We start from the raw sequence: 23,637 nt of genomic DNA, 5'->3' as shown, positions 1-23,637 counted from the left end.
TGTGTGTCTGTGTGTGTGTGTAGAGCGATTCAGACTAAACTACTGGACCGATCTTTATGAAATTTGACATGAGAGTTCCTGTGAATGGTATTCCCGGACGTTTTTTTCTTTTTTTCGATAAATGTCTTTCATGACGTCATATCCGGCTTTTTGTAAAAGTTGAGGCGGCACTGTCACACCCTCATTTCTCAATCAAACTGATTGAAATGTTGGCCAAGCAATCTTCGACGAAGGCCGGACTTCGGTATTGCATTTCAGCATGGTGGCTTAAAAATTAATTGATGACTTTGGTCATTAAAAATCCGATCCAAATTTACGTTAATCTTATTCTTCATCATTTTTTGATTCCAAAAACATATAAATATGTTATATTTGGATTAAAAACAAGCTCTGAAAATTAAAAATATAAAAATTATGATTAAAATTAAATTTCCGAAATCGTTTTAAAAACTATTTCATCTTATTCCTTGTCGGTTCATGATTCCAAAAACATATAGATATGATATGTTTGGATTAAAAACACGCTCAGAAAGTTAAAACGAAGAGAGGTACAGTAAAGCGTGCTATGAAGCACAGCGCAACCGCTACAGCGCCAAACAGGCTCGTCACTTTCACTGCCTTTTGCACTAGCGGCGGACTACGTTCAGTTTCATTCTGTGAGTTCCACAGCTTGACTAAATGTAGTAATTTCGCCTTACGCGACTTTTTTTCTTTCTTGTTTGTGTTTTCTTTGCTTTTCTTGAAAGCGCACCACAATTCAGTCTGAAATTTGATATAACGTTCTTTGTCTAAGTAAAATCATGGTCAAAATAAAAGGAACATTTTAACGATCATACAAAAATAAAAATAAAAATCAGAAGAAAATTGCTCTTTATGTGTCAAAAAAACACAAGAAAGGTATGCTATTGGAACGTTATATTTATAACAAAACAAAACGTTACGATCACTCATCTTCCACCCAGCGGTCTTTTAAGTGGACAGACAGACAAACACTTATAATACAGAAAATGAACTTATCTGAAAATAAACTTATCTGAAAATAAACTTATCTGAAAATAAACTTGTCTGAAAATAAACTTATCTGAAAATAAACTTGTCTGAAAATAAACTTAGCTGAAAATAAAATTATGTGAAAATAAACTTATGTGAAAATAAACTTATCTGAAAATAAACTTTAAAAAAATATTGCTCTTTGTGTGTTTCAGCTGGCCGCGGAGATGCTGCGACTGTTTGACCCGACACTGGAAGCCCAGCCAGCCCCGCCAGAGGAGACCCTCAACCTTATCCCCATCTACCGCAGCCCCCGTATCTTGGGAGCCCTGCTGCCCGGTAAGTACACTGCTACACACATTCTACTTTACTCTGGTGCCTGCCCCCCCCTCCACATTCATGACAAAAAATGTACCTCCCCCTCCACTGTATGCACTGTCCTGAAAATAGTTTTGGTAAGGTAAGGACAATCGGGAAAAAGTGGTCTCGCTTTGTCAATTCTCTCATGATTTGGCAACTGTTTTGTTTTGTTGTTTTTGTCATTTTGTGGTAACAAGTATTCCGAGAAATGTGCGTCTGAGTCCGTTTGTCAATGTTCATGCGTGTTCTTTTCGTACATGTATATTGCTAGTTTTTTTTTCTTCTATCGGCAGGTTCGTGTTTGAGCATTTTATTCCAGTCCTTTCTTTCTCTGACATTAAGTGTCCTCCGAATCTTTCTGTTCTCCGATTGTATTCACGCTTAACTTTGAGTGGGTCATAAAAGTGAACTACTTCTTGCCGCTCGTGAGCAACAGATCCTTTGGTCTTAAGGCTGAACTGCTTCAAAGTGAAGTTAAGATCATGCAGTGGTAGTTATCCATGAAATTAGAATGGATGACCCGTTTTGTTTCGATTGAACCCATCGTGTGGGATCGAGAGTGCTACAATTGAGAGGAAGTGGAAACGCTGATGACATGCATTATAAAAGGATCTCTGTTTTCTGGATATATGTAATTGACACCTTGTATTGTTGACTTCAAAGCTGATGTACTTCAAAGTGAACTTGCAATGGTAATTATCCAGAAAATTACAATGCCTGACCCTTTTTGTTGAGATTGAACTTATCCTGCTGGGCGAGTGAGTGATAAAATTCAGAGAACTCAAAGAAACTTCAGAAATGGGAAAGAATTGACGATTGCATTGAGGAACCTTCATTATCCGGGTTTATATTGTGACACTTGGAATTGCTGATTCTTAAGTGGTTAAAGTACTTAAAAGTGTACCTACAGCGGCCATTAGCCAGAGCATAAGAATGCCTGACCCGTTTTTACATTTAGTCAAGTTTTGACTAAATGTTTTAACATAGAGCGGGAATTGAGACGAGGGTCGTGGTGTATGTGTGTGTGTCTGTCTGTGCGTGTGTGTAGAGCGATTCAGACCAAACTACTGGACCGATCTTTATGAAATTTGACATGAGAGTTCCTGGGAATGATATCCCCGGACGTTTTTTTTCATTTTTTCGATAAATACTTTTGATGACGTCATATACGGCTTTTTGTAAAAGTTGAGGCGGAACTGTCACACCCTCATTTTTCAATCACATTGATTGACATTTTTGAAAAGCAATCTTCGACGAAGGCCGGACTTCGGTATTGCATTTCAGCTTGGTGGCTTAAAAATTAATTAATGACTTTGGTCATTAAAATTCTAAAAATTGTTATAATTTTTTTTTTATATAAAACGATTCAAATTTACGTTCATCTTATTCTACATCATTTCCTGATTCCAAAAACATATAAATATGTTATATTTGGATTAAAAACAAGCTCTGAAAATTACAAATATAAAAATTATGATCAAAATTAAATTTCCGAAATAGATTTAAAAACAATTTCATCTTATTCCTTGTCGGTTCCTGATTCCAAAAACATATAGATATGATATGTTTGGATTAAAAACACGCTCAGAAAGTTAAAACAAAGAGAGGTACAGAAAAGCGTGCTATGCAGCACAGCGAAACCACTACCGCGCTGAACAGGCTCGTCAGTTTCACTCCGTTTTGCACAAGCGGCGGACTACGGTCATTGTGAAAAAATGCAGTGCGTTCAGTTTCATTCTGTGAGTTCCACAGCTTGACTAAATGTAGTAATTTCGCCTTACGCGACTTGTTTACGATTGAACTCGTCCGTGAGGTGATATTATTCAGAGAAAGTGAAAGCGTTGACGACTGTATTAATTAAGGGACCTCCATTTTCCGGATATACATAATACACACCTGCTGTTGTATTTTAAAGGGACAGGTGGCGGGGCTTTTATTTTAAAGTAGAGCAGTGCCGACAGTGGACACTAGGACAGTGAACACTGCCAGAAAAAAAAAACCCACCACATCAAACTTTTATTTTCACGGAACCTAAGTATGTAGTCTAGCTCAGATTGTAAGATGTTGGATTCCAACGGGTTTTGTCTGCTAGACGTATGCGTCTCCTACAGCACTTAAAAATATAAATGGGAATCGGGACTCAGACGCTTTAGACTCATGCCGCCTATTGTTCGCATTCGTTTGAGCAATTATTATAGGTGTTTTTTTGTTTGTTTTTGTTTTTGTTGTTAGTACTTCATTGCAACCGGCACGGTTGGCCTAGTGGTAAGGCGTCCGCCCCGTGATCGGGAGGTCGTGGGTTCGAACCCCGGCCGGGTCATACCTAAGACTTTAAAATTGGCAATCTAGTGGCTGCTCCGCCTGGCGTCTGGCATTATGGGGTTAGTGCTAGGACTGGTTGGTCCGGTGTCAAAATAATGTGACTGGGTGAGACATGAACCCTGTGCTGCGACTTCTGTCTTGTGTGTGGCGCACGTTATATGTCAAAGCAGCACCGCCCTGATATGGTCCTTCGTGGTCGGCTGGGCGTTAAGCAAACAAACAAACAAACTTCATTGCAGGTTCGTTTCAGCTACGGTACAGCGATCGTCCTTTTGTTTTCTCAGGCATTTTTAGAAAGATCAGATAAAACGTTTTCTTGAGGGAAGGCGAGACTGAGCAGGCAGGCTTAAAGCCTACTGAACATTACTGCGTGGAAATAAGTAGCGCATCTTAAAGGTGGTCGTCAACATTTTTGCTTTTTTTCAATAATCTTATGGTTAGATTTCGCTAAAAAGTTATGTCAGATGATGAATGAACCATGGGGAAAAAAGTTATAGAAAAAAAAATATATGTAAAAAAAAGATTTTATTTTTGGGTAGCGTGACTCACGCTTCCAATATTTTGTTTTCTGTTTGCTGAGAACATGTGCTTTGCCTAAAAATACTGACCAATCAAATTTATGTCACTATGCTTATAGCCACGCCCAAACAAGTGCAGCAACAGTTTGACACTGGAGCGCTGTCCACGCTTTTTTTTAAACGCACGAAATGCACGGGATTTGAGAGGAGTTTTGCGCTTGGCATTTTCCAAATAAGGATATCCTACTATGAGTACCTACGCTGGAATACTACAATGAATTTTCAAACGGCTACACTGGCTTCGTCTTTCCTGATCGAAAGGGGGTGTATTGTTGATATTTGTAGATAATAGACTCTGCATTTTAATGGTCAAATGGCGATTTCGGTATAAAAATGTAGACAAGGACCTTTAAGACTATAATCTATAATTATAATATTATAATAATCTATATTATATATATGATTGATTCATTGAACAAACTTTTGAGGAGATTGTTAAAACATATTTTCTCATATGGTTTTTTGAGTCACTTGAGAAAAAGTGACTCTATGTAATCGGTCAGTGTTAGTCTGTCCGGCCGGCCGGCCGGCCGTCCGGCCGGCCGGCCGGCCGTCCGTAGACACCACCTTAACGTTGGACTTTTCTCGGAAACTATCAAAGCGATCGGGCTCATATTTTGTTTAGTCGTGACCTCCAATGACCTCTACACTTTAACGATGGTTTCGTTGACCTTTGACCTTTTTCAAGGTCACAGGTCAGCGTCAAAGGAAAAATTAGACATTTTATATCTTTGACAAAGTTCATCGGATGTGATTGAAACTTTGTAGGATTATTCTTTACATCAAAGTATTTACATCTGTAGCCTTTTACGAACGTTATCAGAAAAACAAGGGAGATAACTAGCCTTTTCTGTTCGGCAACACACAACTTAACGTTGGGCTTTTCTCGGAAACTATAAAAGTGACCGGGCTCAAATTTTATGTGAACGTGACTCCCAGTGACCTCTACACTTTGACGTCTGCTTTGGTGACCTTTGACCTTTTTCAAGGTCACAGGTATGTCTTGAAGGAAAAAAATTGAAATATCATATCTCTGAAACTATTCATCGGATTTGATTCAAACTTTATAGGATTATTCTTTACATCAAATTATTTACATCTGTAGCTTTTTACAAACGTTATCGGAAACACAGGGGAGATAACTAGCCTTTCCTGTTCGTCAACACACAACTTAACGTTGGGCTTAATATTCAGAACTGCGAAAGTGACTCGATCGAGCGTTTGCTCTTCTTGTTTTATATATATTTCGAAGTCTCTTTTCAATCAGTGACTAATGGTGAACAAGCTCGAATCATTTTTTAGCCAAACTGTGATAGTCCAAACTCGTTAAATGTGTGTGTTTCTACACCTGCCTGGGCTCGCTGGGGCCTCTAACAATTTGGTTGTGTCTATGGACGGAGCTGGACCTCCCTCTGTGTTTGAACACAGGGTATCGTATGGCTGTGTCTGGTGTACCTTGCCCGCCTGCAAAAAGTATTTGCGTGTAAAGATATCTGGAATGTTCGCTGTAATTAATCTTTATTAGACGGTGGATCGGTCATCTTGTATTTGCAGTGTCATAGGAACAGCGCTCTCTCTCTTGTTCTCTCTCTCTCTCTCTCTCTCTCTCTCTCTCTCTCTCTCTCTCTCTCTCTCTCTCTCTCTCTCTCTCTATCTCTCTCTCTGATTCGCGCCCCCCCCCCATCTTCTCTTCTTATCTCTGTAAAATTTCATAAAGATCGGTCCAATAGTTTAGTCTGAATCGCTCTACACGCACAGACAGACAGACAGACACACACACACACACACACACACGCACACACACACACACACACACACACACACACACACACACACACACACAGACACACATACACCACGACCCTCGTCTCGATCCCCCCTCTATGTTAAAACATTTAGTCAAAACTTGACTAAATGTAAAAACGAACTTCAATAGGGGATAAATAAATTAAACAAATATTAGACACTAACGACTTTCTCTTGAAACGCCTTCAGAACGACAATGGCATTTCAAAGTTCTTAGAGTGCTGTGGATTCATATGAGAAGAATAGAGAGAGAGAGAGAGAGAGAGAGAGAGAGAGAGAGAGAGAGAGAGAGAGAGAGAGAGAGAGAGAGAGAGACCGAGACCGAGACCGACAGAGATGGAAACAAAGTGAGTGACTGTGTCCCAAAGGACATAACAATCAATCAAGAATATACTATTTTCAATATGACAGTTCAAATAAAAGAGGAATGATATATTGTCTAATATTTCCGATTAATTGCGTAATAAAATGTCCCTTCTTCTTAACTGAACCGCCATGTGTGCAATATTACGATTAATTGTTCATAACATCGATTTTTGGGGGTCCGATTTTCTTTGTCCTCTGTTCCCCGCACAAAAGACCATTCTAGCAACGGGAGGGCTATTGTTCTTAATATCACTCCATTCCGTAAATATTTACTTTGGCTTGTAACATGTCAGAGACTTCCAGGGCTGGCTTACGCGTTCTGTCCGCCTGACGGTGACACAAATTTTGCAATCATTTTAAGTGGATGGGAAAATATGTGATAGGAAATGCGGACAAAGACGTCACTGCTGCCTTCGGCTGTTACTTTTCACGCGGGACTCTGCAATCAACCCCCTACCAGCACCCCATGTGAGCCCCATATCGGCCCCATGTTATTTTGCACATGTCTTCTGGGGCCCAGTTAGCCGATCTGGGGAGAGAGAGAGAGAGAGAGAGAGATGACAATGTGAATGACAATGACAATGACAATTCTTTATTTTACGAGGGTAACAGAATAAGCATTGGTATACTTTTTTGCATCTGGCCCTCGCCCTAAAGAGGGACTAAATCTACTATAATAACTACTACTACATACTTACATAATTAGTAAAACAGTATAAGTTTATGTACATAAGTGCATTATATGAAACATTGTAGTTTATAAATGTTCATGACAAGGTGCAAAGCAAAAATTTGCAAGTCAATTAGAGTCAGAATATGCAATAGTACATCAACTCTGTAAGACAATGGATATTATGCAGAACATCATAATTTCGTGAACAAAACAATAAATCAAAAGTGAGTGACTGTGTCCCAAAGGACATAACAATCAAGAATATACTATTTTCATTAAATGGGATATATATTTGTTTTTGAAAGAATCTGTGCTGGTAGCTTCCCGTAAGGCATTCGGAAGAGCGTTCCAGAGACGGCCACCTGAATAAACTAGACTAGACTTAAATAAGTCTATCCTAGGAAGAGGAGTGTTAAATTTCATAAGGTGGTGTGAATTCTTCAAAGAGAACTTTGAACAAATGGTTTGGGGTAGAGTTTCGGATATAATTTTATGCATAAAGATTCCTTTGTTAAAAAGCAGTCTTGACTTTAGAGGTAAGATCCCTAAATGTATGTAGTCTAACTCTGTGAGGGTAGTGTGCTTTAGTAATACTACTTTTAGCGCTCTTTTATGTAATCTGCTGAGTGGTTTTAAGGAATTTTCACTTGCGGAGTCCCATAGAGTAGATGCGTAATCAATAACAGATTAAATATGAGCAATGAAGAATAACTTTCTGGTTTGGCAGTTCAGGAAAGTGTTTAATTCTAGATAAGAGATACACTTTCTTAGACACCACTTTACTAAGTTGCTCTATGCTCAGAGAGAGAGAGAGAGAGAGAGAGAGAGAGAGAGAGAGAGAGAGAGAGAGAGAGAGAGAGAGAGAGTGGAGAGAGAGAGAGAGAGAGAGAGAGACAGAGAGAGAGAGAGAGAGAGAGAGAGAGAGAAAAGAAGAAGAACAACAAGAAAGCAAAAACTGGAACGCCCCACCTCACTAAAAACTCTGGAGCGAACAAGCAGCTTGGTACGCACCCACTTTGTGATATAGGGCCTATATTCTCACACATGGGTATAGCCTGATTTAGACACTTATGATTGAAAACACACTTCATACTTTTTATCCAGAAACCCCAAAGTTCAAGTGCTTTGGGGGTACGTGTTGGTCTACTTCTAATCCTGCGCAAATACACATTATATCCTACACCATTATCGGGTTGACACGCATCGACAGGCTGGCTTGCAGATTGCAGATAAACTGATCATTTCCACATTCAACAGATTATTTTGTGTGTATAATAATGATGAAAGGAAACACCCACGCACGTAAACACACCTGTGGGTACAGTTTTCCAAATACGTAAAGACTCACGCGCGAACACTCAAACGCACGCACGCGCGCGTACATACAAGCACGCGCGCGTACATACAAGCACACTGGTACACGCGCGCGCACACATATACAGACACTCAAAGGCACGCTTGTAGGCAAATACGTACGCGCGCATGCACACAGTGTGAGTTGTGCTACTGCGACTTTCCTTATATTTTATCACAAGGTACTGGTCAAATGTTGCCTTGAACAAACTTATCTTGTATGGTTTTGATTCTTCTTATTATTATTAGAAATTTGTTTGAATTCTCTTGATCGGTACCCTCTTGTTATTTTAAAAAAGAAACGAAACGAAACGAAACTTAATGATGGTGTCTGTAAAGAATGTCATGGGCGTGCAACCTTCGTGTTTTCCCGCTTCGGCGATTTCAGTGTTGTGATAAAAACACACACACACAAATTTGCAACGGAAATTCATTATCATTCTGTGCGCTCAATATTGCCACCTTTTTGTGAATTTTTTCCCCATCATCTTTGGAACGGCGAACAGGCCCTCACGGGCCTCAACCACTGATCAAGTCAAGTCAAAGAAAGACGCAGTGGTGTTCAAGTTACCGATAGAGACATAGAGCTAATTTCACAAGATCTTTAAAACAAAAACAAAAAAACGACAGAAACAAAAACATACCGGAAGTTTTGGCAGGTTACACTGGGCACATTTCTCACTTTTTGGACACCAAAGACCTGAGAAATAATTGTCCTCTCCTCGGTAAATACAGTCACACAGACGCACTTCGTTCTCGGAATACTTTGGTTTCCTCTGAATTTTGAGAACTTACACGCTTTTGACGTCAGGGATTGCACTTAAGCCATGTAGTCTTCTCTGTGTTCTTTATGGCACCATGGTATCTCTTAATTATACATCCAAATAAGAACAAGCCTCATAAGTTTGGAACAATTTTTGCATGACAGCATAATTATAACGACAGACAATCTTTTCGTCAATGTGCGTCGAACCGTAATAACGGTTGCACATCCGGATCCACGCTCGACTGAACTCCATTTGCATACCTGTCAGAGTTGGTGTCTGGTTCCAGCTGAGCTATCGGGTTATCTCGACTGACATCGCGAGAACGTGTGAAGCTTTCTCATTGCGCTATCGAACACATCTGCACACTGGCAGTTTGTCTTGAATAATGAATTCACAAGGGGATGTCGGTCTAGTTTTGTTCTTTCTCTGCACAGTAAATTGGGACTATTCAACGTCCTGTTGCTGTTTTGTGTCCGTAAGTAAACAGATTGCTGGACGACCAATGGGATTGCTTGAGAGCTGTGCTGTCCAATGGGAAGCGAGATACTGCGTTGGGGCGGCTTGAGCATATTATGTTTTCATTGAAAGCTTTAAATGAGAAACGGGTTATTGAATCGACTGATTGGATTTTTATTTTGTATTTACTGACTGGCTCATCTTGATTTGATAAGAATTACAGGTTTCAGGTGCAAGTACTTGTTTTGCAACCAGTGTTTAAATTAAACAAACATAAGATGTAAAATAAACGGGAAAAAACCCACAAAAAAGAAGATTATTGCTGAATACGGTCAGCAGAAGCATAATTTATATACAATGTTTTTTAATATGAGAGCGTTCTTGACAACAATCACTGAAGCATTTCGCTCCTGCTTCTTTTCCTTGGAATCTCTGCATAACATTATAGACATTGCGTAATGAAAACGCCTTCATTTTTCGCAATTTAATGATACAGCGATCAAGAAAGAAAGAAATCTTCGTGTTTTAAAACTGAATCATCCTTGGAAAAGAAAAGACAACTTTGATTATTAAAACGAATCGAAATTTGATAAAGAAAGAACGGCATTGGATCGTTAACTCAGACAGAATCCTTTGATTTGTTTTGGATTGAATCATACAAGGAGACAGAATCGTCTGATTTGTTGTCAATGGATCATTCTCTTAGACAAATGTCTTTGATTTTCCAAATTAAAACGAAAAATTAGAGAGAAAAAAACAAACAAACTGTGGGTTGGACGACTAATCTACTTGCTGGAAACGACTTTAAAAAGTTCCCATTTCTTCTGTGTGTCACACTAATTCTTCCTCTCGTCCTTAAATAAGCTTTCGCTATCAGGTCACTGTGACATCGTGCCCCAGGCGGTGTCGCGTCGGGCTGATCGAGCTCTGGAAACATGGCGACTGGGAAGAAAAGACAAGCACTGGCCTTGACACTTTAAGGGAGGTCGCATTATTTATCAGTTTTTATCACTCCCACAAAGAGTGCGCAGCAGGAAACTCACTTTAATTTGAGTCGCCTATAGTTGTAGTCTAACTGTCTTCGGACAAGCGAGTTTGTTCACCGCAAAGGGTAAGTGCGCACGTCAGAGGTGAAATTTATACACTTACTGGCTAACTGTAATGCTAATGAGGTGAGGTGTAGAAGAATGTTAGATAGAGTGGTAACGCTAAAACCCTTCAGCTGCTGGATAGTCTGGCAGCATTATGTCTGGCACATGCATTTTCCCTGCCCGCTGGGCGCTGACTGAACGATTCCAGAGCTCTTTACCTGTTAGTTCACCGTGTGCACCTGACATGGACTATTGTTTCCATTTACTGTGAGACAAGGTGATGTCTCTGTGCTGTCGTCTGGGATGGTGAAGGTTTTAAGCAATGACTGATTAACAGTCCCCCCCCTCTCCGCCCCGACCCATCCCCCTGTCTCTGTTATCTAACTGTCTGTCCCCCCCCCCTCTCTCTCTCTCTCTTTCTCTCTCTCTCTCTCTCTCTCTCTCTCTCTCTCTCTCTCTCTCTCTCTGTGTCTCTCTGTGTGTGTGTGTGTGTGTGTGTGTGTGTGTGTGTGCCTGTGTTTATTTCTGCAGGCGGTATGGTATCTTTCTTTTTTGTGTGTTCTCTTATATACATCCAATAAAAATTATAATCCCGCCCAGCCGTTGTTTTCTGCCGGAAGGTTTGGCTTTTGAAATTGTGCTTTTTATGAACAAAACCAAACAGCTTTGTGCAAAAGAAAGATGTAAAAGGATCCGATTCGTAATCACTTTCCGGACAGGTGTCATAAGGTGTTTGAAAGGTCGTTAAATGAAAAGCGGCCACTGTGGTCAGAAGACAGCAGGCTTCTAATGCTGGCGACAAGGGATTGGCCCGTTTCATGTTCCTTTCGTGTTCAACACCAGAATAGAGCTGACCTTTTACACATTCCCTGTGGGTTGGGCTGTGTTGACAGTAAGCATTGTCTGTAACTCTGACTGCTTCTGGGCGGGCGCAGTGGCGTGGTGGTAAGACGTCGGCCTCCTAATCGGGAGTTCGAATCCCGGTCGCTCCCGACTGGTGGGTTAAGAGTGGAGATTTTTGCGATCTCCCAGGTCAACTTATGTGCAGACCTGCTAGTGACTTAACCCCCTTCTTGTGTACACGCAAGCACAAGACCAAGTGCGCACGGAAAAGATCCTGTAATCCATGTCAGAGTTCGATGGGTTATAGAAACACGAAAATACCCAGCGTACCTCCCCCGAAATCGGCGTATGCTGCCCGAATGGAGGGGTAAAAACAGTCATACACGTACAAATCCACTCGTGCTAGAAACATGAGTGAACGTCTGTCAAAAAAAAAATCAATACTAACTTTAAAAGAAATAATGAGTGGCTGCTGACACCAGTTGGTCATGTTTAAAATCAAGGATAAGACATAAAACTCTTGAGCTTCACCCCCCCCCCCCCCCACCCCCTCTGGCTTAACTGCTCCGCCCCTGCCCGGTCGAGCAAATGAATGTTTGAACAGTCGGATTACTGGAGTTTACTCAACATGGGAGATGATGTATTGAATTTCAAGTAGTGTTTTGAGTCATCTTTATTTCGAGAATATCGTCTTGTCTTACACGAGCTTTGCCTGTGAGCAGACGGACAAAGGTTGACCTGAATATTGTAAACCCTCGGTTCCTAACTGTTTTGGGTGTTTGTCCTTTCGGTGTTTGGTGATGTATGGTCAGACTTACTCCTTTAATCCCGATTTAAAAACCAAAGTTTGCTAAGGGAATATTGACAACAACAACAACACAACAACAACAACATAAAACTAACGGCAACAATCATATTCGACTTCGTTGTGATTCGTCTTGAGTCTTGCGAGTAATAAAGAAAGAAAGAGAACAGGAAAGGAAGAAAAAAAAAGGAAAGAAAAAAACACGTAAATAAATACGTTCATAGATAGATAAAAAAATAAATGAAGAAATATATGAAGGAATATAGACAATGAATAAACAAAGAAATACATAAAGAAATGGATACACAGATAAATAAATAAACGAATAAATAAATAAAATTAAAAAAGATTTAAATAGATAAATGATTACATAAAACCAAATCTTGACAACACTGCGGAGTGAAGAAGTGTCGGTCGGTGTGTTCTTGTGATAGATTGATTCAAAAGAAAACTACATTGCTGTACGTTCGTGTCATCCTTCATATTCAAATACAGGCCTTTGACCCAAGAAAAATGTGTCAAGCAAACTGGACTAAGTTGACTTTTGAAGAGTATGTGACCTGATATTATTTCGACACGTTCATCAATTAATGTTAGACGTTGTGTTCTGAAGCCTCTTATGTATACATTATTTGTATTTGACATGGATGTTCGGTTATCCCCCACCCCCCCCCTCGAGATCGATGGGGCGTGTGTTTTTTTTTCTTTCCAATGGTTTATTATTTTACTTTTTTTTTTCTTCTGGCAGCAGATTCATCGTCTCCTATGCAAAGTCCTTTCGCATAATACGCCGTTTATACGATTCTGGTGATTCAGAACATGTTAAATCGATTGTGGCAATAGTAGTCTACAGTAGAAACACTTTCGCTCGTCATATTTTTTTTTAAATTGCGTATATTAAACAAAAATATGACTTCGTAAAAATAGTCCAAACATTCAAAACAGGTATCCACAAAGTTTCAGTGATGTTGTGACTGTAAAGTTAGGATAGAATTAGCTCAAACGCATTCACGAATCATTGCAACTCTTTGACCCTCTATGCATGCATCAGCCACAAATGACATTTTTCTCGAAAGGAAATAAAAATTTCGCTACACTGAATTCAGACAGCGAACTTTTTTTCTGAGGATTCTAACGCTACTGTCAAATCTACACGACACATTCGACCATGCGATCACATTTTTATTTCTTCACACCGATTCGCACCCTCGCCCGCCACCTGACGGGAGGATCCCAAAATATTCGCGCCAGAAAATAAATGCAGAAATGAAAGTGGCCCACTACTTTGAGTGGGTGCATACAGATGTAGGCCCTATGCGTCCTCCCCTTTTTTATGAGCATGTTGTTAAATCACAGAGATTGAAAGAAGAAGTTGCCGGCTGGGTATAGTTATTGTGCATCCCGCGTTGTTTCCTACGATAAAAATCAGCCTAGGTATTAAAGGGTGACGATTTGAATTGTCGCTGGCAGTTCGGGGAATTTTTTTGGGATCGGCTACCACTATTGTGCATACACATGTATGTATTCATATAAAACATGTACGCGCGCATGCAGTCACAGAGAGAGAGAGAGAGAGAGAGAGAGAGAGAGAGAGAGAGAGAGAGAGAGAGAGAGAGAGAGAGAGAGAGAGAGAGAGAGAGAGAGAGAGAGAGAGAGATGTACACAAACTCACGCACACTGACACACACAGACACACACACACACACACACACACACACACACACACACACACACACACACACACACACACACACACGTACGTTACCGTCACTAATACCTGCGCTCAAATTGAACATCACGGCCACAATACAAGTCACGCAATCCATCAACACCCATAGTCACACTTGTACCCTCAGCCCTTTGCCCTCCAAAAGAACCGTGGCTTCATCGCTGACAGGGCAACAGTGCTCTGTTATTTTGGGAGAAAGAATGCAGCATCATTGATCCTGCACAGTTTTAGCGCTAACCGGTCGGAAACGGTCAGGGTGATCCACATTGCAATGACACATCTTAACTAGTACATGGGGCTTATTTTAATGGGACGATAAAATCGCAGGTGTTAAGCTTTGTTTTGATGGTTCTTTTTATTTTTATTTTTTTTTAGCTCAGGATGGATGAGGTTGGTGGTGAACGTAAAGAGAGCGAGTTCAAAAAGGTTAATCCTACATTGATTCTTGCAAGATTATGCAGTGACGAATCGTTGATATTAACGTTACATGACCGTGAACTCGTTTCTTTCCAAAGGGGCCTCCTTAAAACATTGTTCGCCTGTAGAAGTTCTCATTTTAGCCAAAAAATGACACTTCTGCCATAGCATGGGATACGTCTAATGATCGTGAGGTAACTGTGGAAGCTCATCATTTGCGATTTCTTTCGTAAATGTGAGCCTATAGGCGTTTGGTGAGTTCTGGGCTGTATGGAGGAGTCGAGTTTAGATATTTTAGTCCGACCGTGATAAAGTGTTACTGTATTGAGGGTACACTTTATGCCGGACTTAAGTCTATAACCTCGACTCCTGAACCAGACACTAACTTGGAATTGCAATACACAATGTTCGGAAATAACTTTGTCGGGTTTGTATGGCCCGGGTTGTGAAAAAGTGAATACTCTTGCTTTTATTGGGGCAAACTTTCTCACGTGACATAATAGGCCAGTCGATCACTAGCTAGGTTTTTTTCTCTCCGAATAACGTGCACAAGGTGCACGCGTGGAAAGTTTGCCTCACTAAAAGCAAGGGTAATCACCAGTTCACAACATATACAAGCCCGACAGAGTTATTTCCCGAGTTGGTCTATATGCCCTTATTTCAAAGCTACAAAGTAGTTTCTCACACTATTACCACACTACTTGGAATCTAAGTTGTTTTCTTTTATAATGCGTGTATTATAGAATTAATTTCAAACTCACACAAAGTGCCCCTTCTTGCCTTTGCGTCTCTGCAGACACTTCCGCTTTAAAGGCAGGGTCCTTCTCGTAACAGCGAAGCGGCTCGCCATCTCAGATCTTGCCAGGCATGGAATGATCAAGGTCATCCTTCCACTCCAACTCATACCAAAAATCAACAGTCTGGATGGTTTCTGTGCAGAGTCAGACATTTTTTCTTCAATGAATTATTTTTTTAACAATCACTATAGTTTCAATCTTCGAAATGAATGAATCACAAAACCTTCCCACTCCGCACAGGAAGCAGTCAGGGTGTTGATTGTTTGGTACGTGTCCAAGTGGAGAGCTAGTCATATATAGAGAATACTACATGGCTTGCTGTCTTGTAAATCTGGTACGACACAGCGAGCCATGTAGTATTCTGTTTATCCTACATACTGTACTTACGTGTATTTTACTGAAAAGGTCCTGCAGTCGAGGCAGCTTAATTGAAGACGCTTGTTTTGGAACCTCGATCTCTTCTAAAGCCTCGTGCAATCTATTACGTCAAAGTAAAGAAACGTCACTCTGAAAGTGTGGCGTGACGTGTTAGTTCTAAAAATTCATCGAGGGTAATTATCGAGCGTAATTTTTGTTTCTATAATGACGTTTGTCTCGGTGACTTTGGCATCATAAACAGTAGAATAATAGGTCCCTGTCAGACTTGCTTGACATGACCTTATTTACATGATATACACACGTGTGATTTGAACGATTATTATCTCACGGGTGTTTCTCTCACGTATGTAGGATAAACCATGTTAAAGCCTGCAAGGGCAGTTCTGTGATAATAAGCTCACATGTTTTCACGGGAACGAAATGCCTTTAATTCTCAGGGCTACGTGGTCTACATTCTCCACTTTTTTCATGACCTGCCGAGATATCTATAAAAGATTGACGATGATGATTTGATCAGAATTCTTTCGAGAAGGGGTCTCTAACCACACCTTAAACTATATCTTCACACTAACCCATAAAATGTCTTCAGCATAATCATTTGAACACCAGAAAGATGGGCTACACCTGGAGTCAGATAGAAAAGATGGCCCAGGACAGAGGACTCTGGAGAGCTGTTGTTGGCGGCCCATACCCTGACAGGAGTGACGGGCATTGAGTTGAGTTGAGATAATCATTTGAAGGGCGTTGTACCGTGAGAGCATAACAACTATGTCCGTGGGGCTGTGGGAGGTGTCATGCAGTACATAGTTCTGAAGAGTGTACTTCCAATGTTCGCCTGCAGCATTCCTTGATACTCGTGAGGAATGTGTGTGTATAAATAACCCCTCGAGGGTGTTTAAGTCGATGGAGTTAGATTAAATAATACTACGGAACATGGCGGCCTGTGGACGTTCATGGCTTGAGGTTCTTAGTTATAGCTTTGATTCGCGTTACGTACGCGGTCATTTTATGGTGACGGAATATCGCGTCATGAACCGTGTGTGTGTAACTGTGTGTGTTCCTTGAAGGACACGCATAGTGAACGAATCACTCTCTTCTGGCGTTGTCCCCACGGAATTCAAAACCGCTTTAGTAAAGCCACTGCTGAAGAAAGCTTCTCTCAATTCCAACGAGTTGAAAAACTATAGACCCGTCTCAAACCTTCCTTTTCTATCGAAAATTCTCGAAAAACTTGTTCTCCGACAGCTTGCCTCACATCTCTCATCCCACAACCTTCTTAGTGCCCACCAGTCAGCCTATCGACCACGGCACAGCACGGAAACGGCTCTTCTTCGTATTTTGAATGACCTTCTGACCGCTCTAGACCAGGACAAAACATCCGTCCTCTTGCTTTTAGATCTGTCTGCGGCTTTTGATACGATAGACCATGACATTCTCTTATATCGTCTAGAGCACTACTTTGGCATTAGCGAGATGGCTCTCTCTTGGATTCAAAATTATCTCTCAGACAGGAAACAGTTTGTTCTGATCGATGGCCAACAATCTGCTGAAACCTCTCTTGTGTTTGGTGTTCCTCAAGGTTCTGTGTTAGGCCCGGTGCTGTTCATTATGTACACAGCACCGCTGACAACTCTCATAGAGAATCATTGTGTGCTACACGAAATCTTCGCAGATGATACGCAGATCAATCATTCCGCATCACATGACAAGTACTCAGATTTGGTTCTGTCGCTACAGGAGTGTGTGAGAGATGTCGGGGCATGGATGGAAGAGAACAAACTCAAACTAAATGACGACAAAACTGAAGCCATGCGTTTTTCATACTCCACCCCTACCCATGCTAAGTCTATTTCAGAACTCCCACAGGCCATCTCTTTGAACAATATTGACATCAAGTTCTCGGATACATCCCGTGATCTCGGAGTCTTTTTTGACAAAGATCTTAGCATGAAACAGCATGTAGTCCAAACATGTAAAGCAGCGCGAATGGAGATCCGGCGTATAGGTTCCATTCGACAGTACCTTACTGAAGACGCAACCAAAAGACTAGTCTGTTCCGGCATACTCTCTAGATTAGACTACTGTAATTCACTGCTTGCTGAATGTCCCAAATCTGTCACCAAGCCCCTGCAACTAGTCCAGAACGCTGCCGCTAGACTCGTGTTTCGAACACCTATGAAACAAAGCGTCACGCCTCTACTCAAACAGCTACATTGGCTTCCAGTCGAACAAAGAATTAAATACAAGATCTGCTGCATATTCTATCAAATTGCCGCGGGCACGGCTCCACAGTACCTGTCCGATCTAGTGCAAAAAAACAATCCTGAAAGGGTTGTCCGCTCTGCCTCCCAAAATAAATTTGTCAAAGCTCCTAAGTATCAGAGGGACGATCATGGTGGCCGCTGTCTTTCAGTCGCAGCTGATCATATCTGGAACAAACTCCCTTTGTCTCTACGTCTCAGTCCATCTCTGCCTTCTTTCAAAGCAAATCTCAAGACTCACCTCTTCAGAGAAGCATTCTATGATGATGTAGTTGTCGCGACCCTGTGAATGTGCACTTTCGGATGAACAATGTTTACTGTGTGTGTGTGTGTGTGTGTGTGTGTGTGTGTCTGTCTGTCTGTGCATGTGTGTGTGCGTGTGTGTGGACATGTGTGGGTGTGTGTGTGTGTGTGTGTGTGTGTGTGTGTGTGTGTGTGTGTGTGTGCATTATAATTGTTGTGTATACTGGGAGTTCGTTCCTGTAAGAGCCTCTGGATTTTTGTAACATTTATGTTTTGTTTTTGGTTTTTGTTGTAAAGTGTTTATGATTGTGTTCTATTCCGTCAATGGCGTCATTCTGGTAATGATGTTGTTATTGCTTTTGTAAAGCGCTTTGTGTGTTCGAAAGCGCTATAGAAATCACCATTATTATTATTATTATTATTCTGATGAGTATGGTCAAGTCTTTCCATCGTGCGGGTTGTCTGTCTGTCTGTCTGTCTGTCTGTCTCTCTCTCTCTGTCTGTCTGTCTCCCTCCTCTCTCTCTCTCTCTCTCTCTCTCTCTCTCTCTCTCTCTCTCTCTCTCTCTCTCTCTCTCTCTGCTGTGTGTGTGTGTTTGTGTGTGTGTGTGTGTTTTCGTGTGTGTGTGTTTTCGTGTGTAACTGTGTGTGTGTAACTGTGTGTGTGTAACTGTGTGTGTGTAACTGTGTGTGTGTGTGTGTGTGTGTGTGTGTGTGTGTGTGTGTGTGTTTTCGCGCGTGTGTGTGTGGGTGGGTGGGTGGAACTGTATGTGTGTAAAACAAATATCAAAATCGTGTATTTGATAAAGGAAGTAAGAGTGTTAATAGGCGAGGCAGCCAATATGAATCACATCATTTCACAATACTTTCGACGAGGAAGGGCGTTTGTGAATTACAGCATCTCACACCCACCCCTCTAACAGGCGCGACTGGTCACATACCCCCCCCCCTCCTCCCACACCTCCCCTTACCTCCACTCCCCCCAACACATCGGAGCACATCCGTACAAGCCAACACCTGCATCAAGAAACTAGCTCCTTACTTATGGTTTGTTTCTACTCTGCATGAAGTTACCTGCCTTTCGCCTTTGGCATTACACGCCGAGATTTGAAAGGGACGGACCTCATCGTGAAAATGAAAGTTGGCGTGTATCGTAGGAACTGGCCAATCTATTGACTAATGTGGCACCTTGAGATCGACACAGAATCCGCGCGACAAACAAAGTGAAGACTGGAGACATCCTTCGCTCATTTTCAAGAAGGCAAGAATTCGATTTTTCGCAGGGTTGGGATTAAGTTTGATGCGTAAACAATGTTCTGCCACTGTCTCTTCCCCTTCCTAGCCCCTCACCCATCACCCCCAGTCCGTGACCAAAGGTGTGCTATATTCTGACTTCTACCTTGTCACAAACTTTTAACGGCTGTCATTTATTTATTTTTTACGTGGTGCGCGGTATATTTTACAAGAGATCCAACAGTATTTAATTGCTGCACCGTACATTTCAGGAACGTGGTGTTTTGCCCCCCCCCCCCCAAAAAAAAAAAATTATAATAATAATAATTAAGTAGAAGTGCAATGCCAAGGCACTGCATACCCCCAGCGAAGGACAAATCCGCTCTGTCTGTCTGTCTGTCTGTCTGTCTGTCTGTCTGTCTCTCTCTCTCTCTCTCTCTCTCTCTCTCCTACACACACACACACACACACACTGACACACACGAGAACAGGCGCGCGCGCACACACACACACACACACACATACACACACATTTACATACGCATGCATGCACGCACGCACACACACACACACAGGCTCACACACACACACACACACACACACACACACACACACAAAGACTTTCGACCGTGACGTAATCTTCTTACGCAAGCTTTATCCATAGACTTGGAAACTACGGAATTTCTACCCGTACAAAGCGGCCTTGGGTGGCGTTTGCTAAAAAAATGGGGGCGCCTATTGCACCCACCGTATTTTAGTTAGTATGTTCCCAATTTTTGGTGAACTTCCATCTCCAACTGTAGCCCCTGATCGGGCACAACGAATCCTTCTTTATCATGTATTATCGGTATGAAAATTTCTCAAGTCGATTACAGTATAGCGTTCGTGGGATACCTTTCTAAAAAAATCAAAAAAACACCCAAGAAGATTAGAATATCTATCGTTTCTTTTACATAATTATGAGGGTCTATCCCTTTAAAATCACGACTTGTATCCTCCCTAAATCGTCCTTAAAGTGTCGTCCGAGTGCAGCTGAGGATGAGTAGGATACAGCGCTTGTCGGCGATGTCAAACAAGTGTTTTGCCGCGGGCCGTGCATATCCATCAGCATCACGATATCTACATGCGAGTAGAGCGAGTGTGAGGGTGACGACAGTCCACTCGTCTCTTTCTCACACGTACAGGGAAGTCGTGTAGCTTTAAATCTCACTCGCCCCATCGGTTTCACTTATGCTTCGTTTCCGACATGGCCTATTTTGACTCACCTGAGTTTTAAGAGAGTGAGTGACTAGTTGATTTTGTACGTCCTCTTAGGACCAATTAATTGTCCTATGTTGGGACAGGTAGAGTAAGTATGCTATGTGTTTCAAGAGAGTGTAGGTAATCGTCAGTGTTGGCTTCCCTTCTATGACAAAAAGACAATAGCTTAAAATAGTGATCGAAGTGGGGATTTTTTTAACATTTAGTATTAAAATGTTGTTGTTGTTGTTGTTGTATATTGTTGTGTGTTGTTTTGTTGTTTTTTGTTGTTGGTGTTTTTGTTGTATTTTTTTTTTTTTGGGGGGGGGGGGGGGGGGAGAGAGAAAATGTAAGTTTTACGCCCTCACGGCAAAGCCATTAGGGGCATGTTACACGGGAAAACCCGGCTTTGTATGAGCATACAAAATAAAAATGCAGGGGGGGGGGGGGGGGGATGTAGACAGCGGGCTGCCGGCTGCTAGAGGAGACCCGAAATGGGCTAGGGACCGGATTGGGTCGTCTTGGGTCAGTGCTGAAATGGTTACTTTATTGGCTGTTGGCCGAACGGACACCCGGGCTTCATATTTTTGCATGCATGTATTGGTGTGTAAGGCTTTCGCTGTGACCCTGGGAGCTTTATCGTGCGCATGCGTGCACACGGGGGTGTTCGGACACCGAGGAGAGTCTGCACAAAGTTGACTCTGGGACACACATCCCGCGCCGAACTTGGGGGTTGAACCCACGCTGATAGTAACAACCGGTTTTAAAGCCAGCGCCTCTCTCGACTGGGCAAACTCCCCACCCAATATGTTGGGGTCAAGAAGTTCCATGGAGGGCGGGGCGTATGGAGAAACACATAGTGTTTTGCTCAGAACATTCCCACCCAAGCAGAGCCGCGCTAGGGGTACGCATTACCGTGAAGCTGGCAGTCAGTGCAACCAAATGTCGTCTGTGTCTACCACTCGGTGGTGACTTAATGTGGGTCTATGTAAGCAGATGCCAGCGCAAGCAATCTGATGCAGAGTCAGGAGCTGTTGCCTCTGCTCCCAAGTTCCCGTGTCTGGAGGCGTTTTTGGTATGGTAGCAAACCTGTAGGTTGGGGCCTCTGCCTTTCAGGATGCCAGGACTACAAAATGTGTGTCTTGGGACACATGGGGGGGGGGGGGGGGGGGGCGTGAATTGAGTAACTTCCCAACCAAACTCTACCACAGTAACGGGCATTGGATCGTGAATTTGCTATTATTGTTTTTGAGTCTTTTTTAAAGGCATATGTACGCGCTCCCGTGTTTACAAAGTGTAGTTTGCCCATAATCGATGTCAAACGCACCATAAGACCATGTAATGACGATATGTCGCCATGCGCGGACCATATACATGCATTACAGTAATTTACAGCTTGTTTTAGAGTCTCAAAAACTTTGGATGTAAACAAAGACGCGGAGTTATTTCCCTTGCGTCAACGCTACCTCTGTTGGCAAATCTATAAATAGGACGATCCAGATCAAAATGAAAATTAACATATCTCAACATTGAAGGGGTCCTAGACCACAATATTTTGCAGGGAACTTAATTTAGCATGTCTCCAGCTGTTGGTAAAGCAATTAGCGTGTATAGTCATCGAGTACATATGGCTTTAAAGTTGGTAAATAAATATGGGTGTTGTGCGTGAAACAGCTTGAAAATGCCGTAACTTTACCTCTGCTCAAACGGAAGTGTATCTGATTTATCATTTTCTCCACGCAGAAAAAAATATTGAATCTTTATTTGTTTAGGTTTTTGTTTTTTTAAACAGTCGTAGTATAAATAACGGATGTCAAACACGATTTTGTAACCCTGCCTTCGAGGGTAGGTCGTGGAAATATGTGTGTGTGCGTGCGTGTATGTGTGTGTGTGTGTGTGTAGGCGACGGGATATCATGTTTACATCTGTATGTTTTAATGACTCTCTCTCTCTCTCTCTCTCTCTCTCTCTCTCTCTCTCTCTCTCTCTCTCTCTCTCTCTCTCTCTCTCTCTCTCTCTCTCTCTCATATTTAAATTCACCTTTGCACGTTTTGATCGTGGTCTTCCTTAAATTTTTCTTTGGTGTCATGTTTAATATTCAGAGGAGATCATTCACAACGTAAAATCCAAACAAACATAATCTAACAGCACAGCGCAGTCTTATCAGCCGATTCATAATCCGCCATCGAGTGCACATTTTTTGTGTCTGTTTGCTCGCAGTGTTTGTATTTTACATTTGCACGTGTCTGTGTGTTGACATAAAGTTGATATCTCATTCAAAAAACACTCTAGTCTTGCCACCGAGTTTCTCTACAACTATAGAGGCTCTCAAGCCACGCACACACACCCCCACCCCCTGACTCCCTTTGTGGCCAGTGCGCACAGAGCTGACACCCCGAAACCTTTATGAATAAATTCATGAACATTAATATGTCAGGGAGTACATCCATTTAACGATGTGTAATGTGACAAAAGAACGACAGCTCGTGAACAAAGGAGGTCAATGATCATTTGCCCAATTTAATTGTGCTTGTCAGCATGAGGTTTAACAAGGGGGAAAAGACAGGCGAGAGACAGAGGGTGTCAGTGTGTCTGTCTGTTAACGAGACAGAGACAGACCAACAGAAAGAAAGACAGCAGATAGACAGACACAGAGAGAGACAGACAGACAGAGAGCGAAATATGGAGATTATCAGTAACGGAAGATGAAAATGGAGAGATTAAAATTGATTATGGAAAACAAATAAGGAACAAGACAATGACATTTTGACAATGTTCGGTTTGGACATAAGGGTTCATAAACACACAGCTATACACCTTCCTCCTCCCTACAACTTCGTAGAAATATGTCTATCACTGTAATTACCGCTAGTTTATTCGCCACAACTGCTGTAGGTGTAAAACACACCACTGCTCACCTGTGAAGATGGTA

General features: G+C 41.8%; 2 protein-coding genes across 2 annotated transcripts in view; one reads left to right on the top strand and one right to left on the bottom strand.

Annotated features, from left to right (window-relative positions):
* The window catches only part of LOC138952337 (cilia- and flagella-associated protein 61-like), a 203,828-nt gene that overhangs the window by 122,148 nt on the left and 58,043 nt on the right, over positions 1-23,637 (top strand). Inside the window, exon 25 of the mRNA XM_070323982.1 lies at positions 1,206-1,329. Coding sequence (XP_070180083.1) covers positions 1,206-1,329 — 124 coding nt within the window. The remainder of the gene's footprint in view (positions 1-1,205; positions 1,330-23,637) is intronic.
* LOC138952339 (uncharacterized) overlaps positions 1-23,637 on the bottom strand; it is a 35,886-nt gene that overhangs the window by 11,165 nt on the left and 1,084 nt on the right. Inside the window, exon 1 of the mRNA XM_070323984.1 lies at positions 23,624-23,637. This exon is cut by the window's right edge and continues 1,084 nt beyond it. The gene's annotated coding sequence lies outside the window, so the exon portion shown is untranslated. The remainder of the gene's footprint in view (positions 1-23,623) is intronic.

Source organism: Littorina saxatilis, linkage group LG17 (assembly GCF_037325665.1).
Source record: "Littorina saxatilis isolate snail1 linkage group LG17, US_GU_Lsax_2.0, whole genome shotgun sequence".
Classification (NCBI taxonomy): domain Eukaryota; kingdom Metazoa; phylum Mollusca; class Gastropoda; order Littorinimorpha; family Littorinidae; genus Littorina; species Littorina saxatilis.
This window is presented reverse-complemented; position numbering and strand designations above follow the sequence as displayed.